The sequence below is a fragment of the Bubalus kerabau genome, chromosome 14, assembly GCF_029407905.1.
Source record: "Bubalus kerabau isolate K-KA32 ecotype Philippines breed swamp buffalo chromosome 14, PCC_UOA_SB_1v2, whole genome shotgun sequence".
Taxonomy (NCBI): Eukaryota; Metazoa; Chordata; class Mammalia; order Artiodactyla; family Bovidae; genus Bubalus; species Bubalus kerabau.
In genome coordinates this window covers 46,894,257-46,905,655 of record NC_073637.1, presented here as the reverse complement: position 1 = coordinate 46,905,655, position 11,399 = coordinate 46,894,257, and the positions used below count along the sequence as shown (strand labels likewise).

At 39.2% G+C, this 11,399-nt stretch overlaps 1 protein-coding gene across 1 annotated transcript; it reads left to right on the top strand.

The window, feature by feature from the left end:
• Positions 1-310: 310 nt before the first annotated feature.
• Positions 311-8,166, top strand: FABP12 (fatty acid binding protein 12). The gene is made up of 4 exons (XM_055546858.1): positions 311-383; positions 2,545-2,717; positions 6,145-6,246; positions 8,092-8,166. The coding sequence occupies exons 1-4, from the start codon at positions 311-313 to the stop codon at positions 8,164-8,166; spliced, it is 423 nt and encodes a 140-aa protein (XP_055402833.1).
• Positions 8,167-11,399: the final 3,233 nt, after the last annotated feature.

Sequence of the window (11,399 nt, the reverse complement as noted above, 5' to 3'; positions counted from 1 at the left end):
TTACGGAAGGAAACAGAAAAGAATTTGTAACATTAGTTTTGACCCTAAATTAGAGTTGGAAAAATTACATCTAGTCCTGCTAAAATCTGTACCATGTTCCATTTTCATCTTGACTTCCTTACGTTTGAGAGAGCTTTCCTGCTTTGGGTGGTTTGATGGGACAATGACAAAGATTAGGGTACCTTATTTTTTTTTTTCCTGACTCTTCTGCGCTATCAACCAGAATTGTATTGAAAACAGGCTCCAACATATTTTAAGGAACATACTTATTTACATGATGCAATTTTTCCTTAAAGTCAACTTAGGCAGAATGGTTGATCTGTTCCAGGGAACATGGAAATCCATTTCTTGTGAAAATTTTGAAGAATATATGAAAGAACTGGGTGAGCCATATTTACTTGCATATCACAGCCAGTAAAAGTGGGAGCTTTGACAGCACAGAACTTGCTCTGTGTGAACCTCTTCCTTCAGTTTTTCACATAGAAACAATAAATATTGATTTAGCACCTAGATACAGTTCTGTGCAAAACTACTTGAAATTGACATAATCCCTCCTCTCACATTGTCTACCCTTGATTTGCATAGATAAATACACATGCACCATATACTAAATAGTAAATGATTTCAATAAATTATTTAAAACAAAAAATCACATTTAAAAATTAATTAATTTTTAATTGGTGTATATATACTTCAATATAAAATTGGAGTATAATTTTTAATTGGAGTATAAACTTTGTGTTAGTTTTTGCTGTACAGCAATGTGAATCAGCTATATGTACACATATATCCCCTCCATCTTGGGCCTCCCTCCCACCTCCCCTAACCCACGCCTCTAGGTCATCGCAGAGCGCTGAGGTAAACTTCCTTTGCTATATGGCAGTTTCCCACTAGCTATCTATTTTACACGTGGTAGTGTATATATTGGGCTTCCCAGGTGGTGCTAGTGGTAAAGAACCTGACTGCCAATGCAGGAGATGCGAGAGACACGTTCAACCCTCGAGTCAGAAAGATCCCCTGGAGAAGGCATGACAACCCCCTCCTTTTTTGCCTGGAAAATCCCATGGACAGAGTAGCCTAGCGGGCTACAGTCCATCGAGTTGCAGAGTCAGATACGACTGAGAGAGTATATACATCAATGCTACTCTCTCAATTTGTCCCACCCTCTCCTTCCCCACCTGTGTCCACAAGTCCATTCATTATTATTTTGAAAAATGATCATTTTGCAAATATTTGCTCTGTTCCTTTTGAGGATCGATCTTGTGTTCCAGCTTCTGATGACTGCTGGCATTCCTTAGCATGTGGCCATGGCACGTCACTCTTTGCTCCTAGAGTCACGTTTTCTCCTGGAGTCTAATATCCCTCTTCCTCTTCTTAGAAGGAAAATTTCTTGGACATTTCATTTGGACATTTGTGACTACATTTGTGGTCCACCTGGACAATCCAGGATACTCTCCCTATTTCAAGAGCCTTAAATTAGCCCTAACTGCCGAGTCCCTTTCGGCATATAAAGCAACATTCATAGGTTCCAGGGTCTGGAATGTGAATATCTCTGGGGACCATTTTCCAACCTATCACATTTTGTCATCATGTTTCACAATATGAATTCCATGAACATGGACATGTTACAGTGTCTCCCCAGTGTGCCTCCTCTTAGAAATTTAACTTACGTATTGAAGTATATGTGATACTGTTTTTATAGAATACACTCTGACATGTACTGCACAAATTTCTATGTGCAATCATGTTCACAACAGCACTATTTGTAATAACAAAAAATGCAAACAGAAAAATGGCCATCAATAGGGCATAAATAGCTAAATATCAGAATTTACATACTATGAAATATTATGTAGCTATGACAAAAATGTATGCTTATATGTACTGACATGGAAACTCTCCAAAACATACAGATATAGGGGAAAATCAAATTGAATAACAATTGTTATAATAAAACATTTGTATTTTTTAAAATTCTATATATAGTGGTGATGGTTGCATAATATTGTTTATGTACTTACTGACACTTAATTGTACTTAAATCGCACTTAAATGTACTGCCATTTAAAATGGCTAAACAGATAAATTTTATGTTATATATATTTCACAAGAGTAAAAATACATAATAGATAGAAACAAACCCTATACATGTGAACATAAAAGAATGTAAGAGAATAAATGAAGATCTGGAAGAATTCATGCCAAACGGTTTAGTCTCTATGTAAATGAGTGCATTTTTAAAATAAGGAGATGGTTCATATTTTTAAGCAAATTTTCAGAAGGGTCCATGAAACAATAGGATTAATAGCTACTGGACCAGAAAACATGACAGTTGTTAGATCAAAACTGGAGATCAGTTTTTTTTTTTCTGTAAAAAATACCCTATTTTAACATATAATGGTGGTGCTACTAGCTTAGAAGTTTGAATTCAAGCAGAGTCAAATCTGTTTAGCTCTAAAACCTCCTAATTAGCATATACAGCTAACGAGAGTCTTGGGAGACAACAACAGATTTAATCACTGTGTCCTTTTATCTGTTTTCCAGGAATAGGAAGAGCCAGCAGGAAACTAGGCTGTCTGGCAAAGCCCACTGTGACCATCATGACAAAGGAAGATCTGATCACTATAAAAACCAAAAGCATCTTTAAAAATAATGAAATCTCCTTTAAACTGGGAGAAGAATTTGAGGAAACCACACCAAGTGGCCATAAAACCAAGGTGAGGCCTTCAACATTTTCAGATAAATTTAATTACGAATGTTAACTTTGAAATCTTCCCAGGTAAGTAAGCAATTATGGTGAACATATCTAAAGTGTGTTAGATAAACTTTCGGCTTAAGCCTTGGTCTGAGGAACTCAAATTTTAATATACATACAAATCTCATGACATATTGGTAAAAAAATGCCTACTTCCAGGTTCCATCACCAGAGGTTGTGGTATCTGGGACCAGAACTGAAAATGGTGTTTTTAACAATTCTTACGCAAATATTGAACAGAAAACACTTTCAGAATCGTGTTTAGACCTCAGAAACAAAACTCTGCCTTTCCATTTTGTAGCAGTTTTCCATACATGGATTTACAATGAATAAAAAACTTGTGTTAGTTGGCATGCATGCGTGTGTAAGTATGTGCATGCTCAGTCAAGTCTGACTCTTTGCAACTCCGTGGACTGTAGCCCACCAGGCTCCTCTGTTCATGGGATTCTCCAGGCAAGAATACTGGATTGGGTTGCCATTTCCTTCTTCAGGGGATCTTCCTGACCCATAGATCAAATCCATCAAATCCAAGTCTCTTGTGTCTTTTGCATTGGCAGGCAGATTCTTTACCACTGTGCCACATGGGAAGCCCATTAGCAGGTATGGGTGAGGTTATATCACAGTAACAAATTATCCGCAAGCTCTCAGTGCTTACACAATCGGAGTTCTAACTCATAGTACATATTCAGTGTTATGGTGGAGTTGGAGAAGTTTCTTTGTGGAGGAGGAGGCTGGAGATGGGGGCATAGAGTATCTGTCCCTCTTAATTTCTCCAGGGACCAGGCTAAAGGAGATTCAACTAACCTGTAGCTGGACCATCTGAAGTTTGTGATCTCAGTCAACAAAATAGGGAAAGAGACACTAGGCTTTTTATTGTCTACACCTGGAGTTGACACACACTTTCACTCATGGGCTCCAATTTCAATATACAATTTACCTATGTTACACAATTTATTTATATTTTTTGTTTATTGTCTGTTCCCCCACACTAGGATATAAGCTCTTCCAAGAAAGGATGTCTTGTCTGTTCTGTTTCACAGAACCTAGTGATGTTACATAATATTAATATTTGCTCAATAAATATGTATCATTTGAATGAAAGCACTCAATAGATTGTTAAACAATATGGAGAGTGAAGTCCTAATAAAAGGAACTGAATACCACATTATCAGATTGCTGTTAAATAATATGAGACTTCACATTCTTGTATAATATCAAATGGGAGAATTTTGACCAAAAAAGTTTAATAAAGATGTCTATACTAAATTAAAAAAAAAAAAACTACTAGAACAAAAAGACTGGAAAGTATAGAAGTGCAGAAAGGAAATTTGGTAGCTATCATTATCTCTATCACAGGACAGACTGTAAATAATTTTGGTAGAAAACCCAGCTCAGTGGATGCATAAACTCTGAGATGTAAGCTTTTCCAGTAGCCATGTATGGCTGTGATAGTCAGACCATAAAGAAAGCTGGGTGTCACAGAATGGATGCTTTTGAACTGTGGTCTTGGAAAAGACTCTTGAGAGTGTCTTGGACAGCAAGGAGATGATCAAATCAGTCAATGCTAAAGGAAATCAGTCCTGAATATTCACTGGAAGGACTGATACTGAAGTGGAAGCACCAATACTTTGGCCACCTGATATGAAGAACTGACTCATTGGAAAAGACCCTGATGCTGGGAAAGATTGAAGGCAGGAGGAGAAGGGGACGACAGAGGATGAGATAGTTGGATGGCATCACCGACTCAATGGACATGAGTTTGAGCAAGCTCTGGGAGTTGGCGATGGACAGGGAAGGCTGGCATGCACAAGCTATCCATGGGGTCGCAAAGAGTTGGACACAACTGAGCAACTGAATTGAACTGCAATAGAGTTTAACAGAGTTATCTCTAAACTTTGAGGAGCAGGCTGCAAACTCTGGCTCAGGATTGTGTGGGTGTAAATCCCACCTCTGCCACCAATCAAGCAATCAACTGTGTGACTATGAGCAAGTCACAGACTCATGGTGACTCAGTCATTTCATTTGCCAAAGGGGATAATTATAGAGTGTGTGTGTACTCAGTCATGCCCAACTCTTTGTGACACAGTGGACTATAGCCCTTCAGGTTCCTCTGTCCATGGGATTATCTCGGCAAGAACACTGGAGTGGTTTATCATTTCCTCCTCTAGGGGATCTTCCCAACTCAGGAATAGAACCGCACCTCCTGTGCCTCCTGCATTGGCAGGTGGATTCTTTATCACTGAGCCACTTGGGAAGCCCAATAATTATAGTACTTATGTCGTAAGGTTGTTGTGAGAATTACCTGAATATGTTAATACTCTTGAAGAATGCCTCACACACAATAAATAGTGCTACAAAAGTGCTAGCTACTGTTGTTGTTACAATTATTATCATTTCTATTTATTATTTATTTTACTATTATTATTATTGCTTTACTCTCTATTGCCATTTTATTATAACGCATACAACTCAGGAACAACAAAAGGGAAGAAATGCATAAGACAAGGTATGTGGGAAATGGTTTGAAGTTTCCATACCCCTCCAGGTACACAACCTTCCCAGCACACTAATATGTTCATCAGGGCTTCCCTGGTGGATCAGTGGATCAGTGGTAAAGTATCCACCTGCCTTTGTAGGAAACATGAGTTCAGTCCCTGGTCCAGGAAGACCCCACATGCTGAGGAGCAGCTAAGCCCGTGCTCCACAATTGTTGCATATAACCACAGCAACCACAACTGCTGAGCCCACACACTCTAGAGCTTGTGTTCCACAACAAGGGAAGCCACCACAGTGAGAAGCCCTCACATCACAACTAGAGAGTAACCCCTGCTTGTTGCAACTAGAGACAAGCCCGAGCAAAGCAGTGAAGACCCAGCACAGCCAAAGATAAAGACATAAACTTATTAAAAAAATAATATGTACATCAATCAGAAGCTCTCCAAATCCCATCATTTTTCACTGTAATACATGCCACACCATTTTATATTCCCACAACACTATAATTATTTTTATATTGTTGGAGTAAGAAGAGGAAATGGGATCTTACATTGGGAATTTGAATTAGCTTCACATATGTTTTTAAAGTTGAAACTCACTTGTGATTCTTTACACAAAAAGATAATACTTGGCCTGTACAATAAATATATTTTGTAAAAACTTTACTTACTCCTGAAGGCAAGGTTTAGTTTTTACTCTTTTAAAACCTGTTCCCCCAGAAGAATCAGCCAACAAATTTACTGTTGATGAAGTCTCAAAATAAATGGAATTGTAAACACCATTCTAAAACTACCTGAGAATATCACAACAGCTGAAAAGAATTTGTCTCCTGATAAAATTTTAGAGTTCATATGTCACAGTCTGAGCTGAATTTGGTCTTGTCTGTGTTTCAGAGTACAGTAATCTTAGATGATGACTCCTTGGTTCAGGTTCAGGTCTGGGATGGCAAAGAAATCACCATAAGGAGGAAGCTGGTGGATGAGAAAATGGTGGTGGTGAGTGAAGTGTTTCTCATTTTTTTCTATCTAACACCTATATATGGGCTTCCCAGGTGGCTCAGTGGGTAAAGAATCCACCTGCAATGCAAGAGATGAAGGATATGCAGGTTCGATCCCTGGGTCGAGAAAATTGCCTGGATGAGGGCATGGAAACCCACTCCAGTATTCTTGCCTGGAGAATCCCAAGGACAGAGGAGCCTGATGGACTACAGTCCATAGAGTCTCAAAGAGTTGGACATGACAAGCAATTGAGCATGCACGCAGTAACTGTATATAAAATCACGCAGCTTGTTCTAAAACAATAGGAGTGAACGTAATTTTTCTTTTTCCTTTTGCTTTATAAGAATGGGAGTGGGGGATATTGGCAGATAAATATATGATCATAAAGATTAGAAAATGTGCAAGCATTGAGAAATTAAAAACCTAGAGAGAATTTAAAAAATTGTCTTGCCTAATTTTTGGATTGGTGTGGAAGCCAAAACAAGCAAGTATTTGTGCAAGAAAGATTTCAGTAGGGATTGAGAGTTGTTGCTGACCCTTTGCTCCACACCAGGGTGAATTTCTCAGTTTTCCAGATCAACACCAAGCGAAAGCATGAAAAGGAAATTTAAACTAGAGAGGCAAAGCTTAAGTACTGTCTGTTTGATGTCTAGATCAATTGACACAAGTAAAAACTAACACTTAATGGCTACCATGTCCCCATGTTTTCATGTATTATTTAACCAATCTACACAATACTCCTGTGAAATAAGATTATTTAATCCATTTAATGAGTGGGGAAATTGAGAATCAGACACTGACTTACCTGAGGATATTTGGCTGTGAAAATGTGGTGGTGCTGGGGTTAAAATCCAGGTTGGCTTAATTCCAACATCTACATTTTTTTAGTCTATCCTGCTCCTCTCAGGATGACTTCCCCAGTCATCTTTTTCGACTGTACAGAATGGAGGGAAACATGTTCATGATTCTCCTCTTCTCAAAACCTACCTCCACTAAAATGAATAAAATGGTAGTTCTGGACACAGTATAAAATAGTTCTTTCAAAGGAAATATAAAAAAAATCTATCCTCATTTCTTAATGTAAGGATATTTTTTTCAACAATGGAGTACGTTCCCTTATAAAATAGGAAGTGGAAGACTAAGGATAATTGATTTTATTGCTTTCTATAAGACCTTAATCACTAAACAGATAGGTTTAATAGTTCATTATAAAAAATATTAGATTCAGAATCTGAAGACATGGATTTCCGTCTCTGTGTTCAGTTCTTATGTGACTTTGGAAAAGTCATTCACCTTCTCCAAGATTCAGTTTTCTTGCCTTCAGAATGTAGGAAAAAAAATTTTGGATAGAATTAAATACCATCATGTGTATATCAGTGCTCTGAAAATCATGAAATACTGTATTGATGTATATTATTATTTGAAAAATATAGAATATCTATAAAATGCTTCAATGTAGGCACTTAAAAATGTTTTAATAAAGATTTCAAGTTCATATAAGGAAACTTTTTCTGTATATATACCTGTATATGCATATACACATATATTTACACATTGTGTCATATATATCATATATATTGTGATTTATATACATATGTATATATATACTCTTACTTTAGTAGAATATTACTTTATCGCAAGTGAAATATTCTATTAATGCCAAATCTTATATATGTATACATGGCAAAATCACTCAGTGAATAGTTTTGATTTATAGTTGTCTATAGATTTCTTTTCCAGATTTTTAAGAAATGTATGTATGCATAGCAATTAGTCTGCCTTTTTCTAAATGTCAGTTTCACCAGCAGTACTGAAATATCTTATCTTTTGTTTGTCTTCAAGGAAAGTGTGGTGAACGATGTTACCTGCACACGAACATATGAGAGAGTACAAACAAACCCAGTCTCAAACTCTTAGGTACTCTCAAACTGTGATCCAAACTGCCAAGGCTGTTTAAATAAAAATATTATGACAGCTAATATGAGAGAACCTTTGTGAAAATGCCAACAGCTTTGGATGCCATGTTGAATACGCCTGTACCATAGAGTACTTTTCATACTGTTCATGGGGTTCTCAAAGCAAGAATACTCAAGTGGTTTGCCATTCCATTCTCCAGTGGACCACGTTTTGTCATGACCCATCCATCTTGGGTGACCCTACCTGGCATGGCTCATAGTTTCATTGAGTTAGACAGGGCTGTGGTCCATGTGATCAGTTTGATTAGTTTTCTGTAATTGTGATTTTCATTCTGTCCTGCTCTCTGATGGATAAGGATAAGAAGCTTATGGAAGCTTCCTGATGGGAGAGACTGACTGTGAGGGAAACTGGGTCTAGTTCTGATGGGCTGGGCCATGCTCAGGAAATCTTTAATCCAATTTTCTGTCAATGGGCGGGTCTGTGTTCCCTCCCTGTTGTTTGACCTGAGACCAAATTATGGTGGAAGTAATGAAGATAATGGTGACCTCCTTCAAAAGGTCTCGTGCACACACTGCTGCATTCAGTGCCCCTGATCCTGCAGCAAGCCACCGCCAACCCACATCTCTGGTGGGGTCTCTTGGATACTCACAGGCAAGTCTGGGTCAGTCTCTTGTTGGGTCACTGCTCCTTTCTCCTGGGTCCTGGTGAGCACAAGGTTTTGTTTGAAAGAAAAAAAGGTTTTGTTTAAAGAAAGGTGAGCACCAAATAATTGATGCTTTTGAACTGTGGTGTTGGAGAAGACTCTCGAGAATCCCTTGGACTGCAAAGAAATCAAACCAGTCCATCCTAAAGGAGATCAGTCCTGGGATTTCTTTGGAAGGACTGATGCTGAAGCTAAAACTCCAATACTTTGGCCACCTGATTTGAAGAACTGACTCCTTGGAAAAGACCCTGATGCTGGGAAAGATTGAAAGCAGGAAGAGAAGGGGATGACAGAGGATGAGAAGGTTGGATGGCATCACCGACTTGATGGACATGAGTTTGAGCAAGCTCTGGGAGTTAGTGATGGACAGGGAAGTCTGGCGTGCTGCAGTCCATGGAGTCACAAAGAGTCGGACATGCCTGAGCAACTGAACTAAACTGATAGAGTACTTTGGCATTGGCTGCTATGAGAAACTGAAATGATACATCCTGTTTAAGTCAGAGTTGCTATAATATATTCGGGGAGATGGATCCATGTTAACTTTTCTCTTGTGGGCATATTGTGTCCATCTTTTAATTTCAATATGAACATAAACTGCACAATATTGGGAAAATAATACAAATTTTAAATTAACTAATCAGGACAGAGAATAACTCACAGGTTATATCTCAGCTGTATGTGAGAGGGAAATAAATAGGTTTGGAAGGAGAGCAATAACTGATCATCTAAGTTATCACTGAAAACCAACACAAAGGAAAATGTATTCTGTTTTATTTGCATCAAATGTGGACTCATCACTTCATCTTGTAGGTCAGATAAGCAAACAGATCCAGACTGGCAAACTGAACATGTCACTATCACCCCAGTGGTTTCAGGAAGAATTGGAAACTGGAATCCATATTTCCTAATTATTTACCCCACAGTCATAACAAAGGGAATCTAGGTAGAAACAGGTTCACAGTATATAGCATGAATCAAATATAACACTGCATCAAACTAAGGAACACACAAGCTTTTCTTCATCTTAAAACATGTGGTGGGGCGCTACAACTTTGTCCAGGTGAGAACATGGAGTTAGACCATTTGAACTCATGGCATGTCATTGCTTATTTGCCTGCATTGGTCTATAAAGGGTCTTGGCACTCCAGAGAAGTGAGAGGAGTGCTTGCTTTGGGCATATTGGAACTATGCAGAAGACAATGGAAGGCATAGGAAAACGTCCTCTGGACTTATTGGAGTCGACAGAGGAAAGAGTCTAGGCAGAGGCTGAAGGAGCAGTTTCTCTGGGACCTGGTGTAGGCTGTGGATGTGGGAAGGTCTGTGGCAGAGCCCAGGTAACAGCTTGCTGCATTGAGACAGAAAAGACCCTTCTCCCCCATTGGAACTGAACCCAGCACCGCTTTGACACCACAGGGGTCAGTGGCTGTGGGACCTTCCCTAACAGTGCTTCTGTCTTTGGTATAAGGGGTTCTTGTCTGCATTGGTAGGGGGTAGTCTTGTGGGCCGGAGAAGGCAATGGCACCCTACTCCAGTACTCTTGCTTGGAAACTCCCATGGACAGAGGAGCATGGTAGGCTGCAGTCCATGGGGTCGCAAAGAGTCAGACATGACTGAGCGACTTCATTTTCACTTTTCACTTTCATGCATTGGAGAAGGAAATGGCAACCCACTCCAGTGTTCTTGCCTGGAGAATCCCAGGAATGGGGGAGCCTGGTGGGCTGCCGTCTATGGGGTCACACAGAGTTGGACACGACTGAAGCAACTTAGCAGCAGCAGCAGCAGCAGCAGTCTTGTGGGCAGTAGGAGCCAGTGCAGGAAGCCTTGTGGTAAAGGAATAGGTATCAGTTCCAGCAGAACCCAGGACCCCCCGATGACTCCTGGGGATTTGAATATTGATGTTAATATGATTTTGTCAACAATCTGATCAAGTCTACAGACTTTAGAGTATTCCAAAACATACACTCACAAATACAACTGCAGCAAGCAAAAGTTTTCCAAGAGGGGGAGTGAACAGCTTACCTTCTTCTCACCCTCTTACCTGATTGAAAATTACTAAAATAAAAGGTCACCCACTCTGGCTGATGGATGTGGAATATCCCTCAGGTACCCATTTAAAATTGGCAATCCATCTATAACCAAATCCATCAAGACTACCACTGCTTTAAAGTGATGCTGTAATTCAGGATTCACTGTACATTCAATACGTACCAGGTGCCGTGTGAGAACTGGCGATGGAAGGAGAGCTAAGTTGTGTTCACTGTCCTGGATTGACTTGGAAAAGAAGGGATCAGTTGGAAAGTACCATATCAGTATCCTAATCTCAAGGAATCTATAAATACAGACAAGACCCAACATATGACAGTTCCAAGTATGATTTTTCACCTTTGCACTGGTGTAAATGACATACGTATTCAGTAGAAACATACTTCAAATTTTGAATTTTGATCTGTTTCCCCAGTCTGGTGGCGGTGGTCTAGTCGCTAAGCCATGTCTGACTCTTGTGATCCCATAGACTATAGCCTGCCAGGCT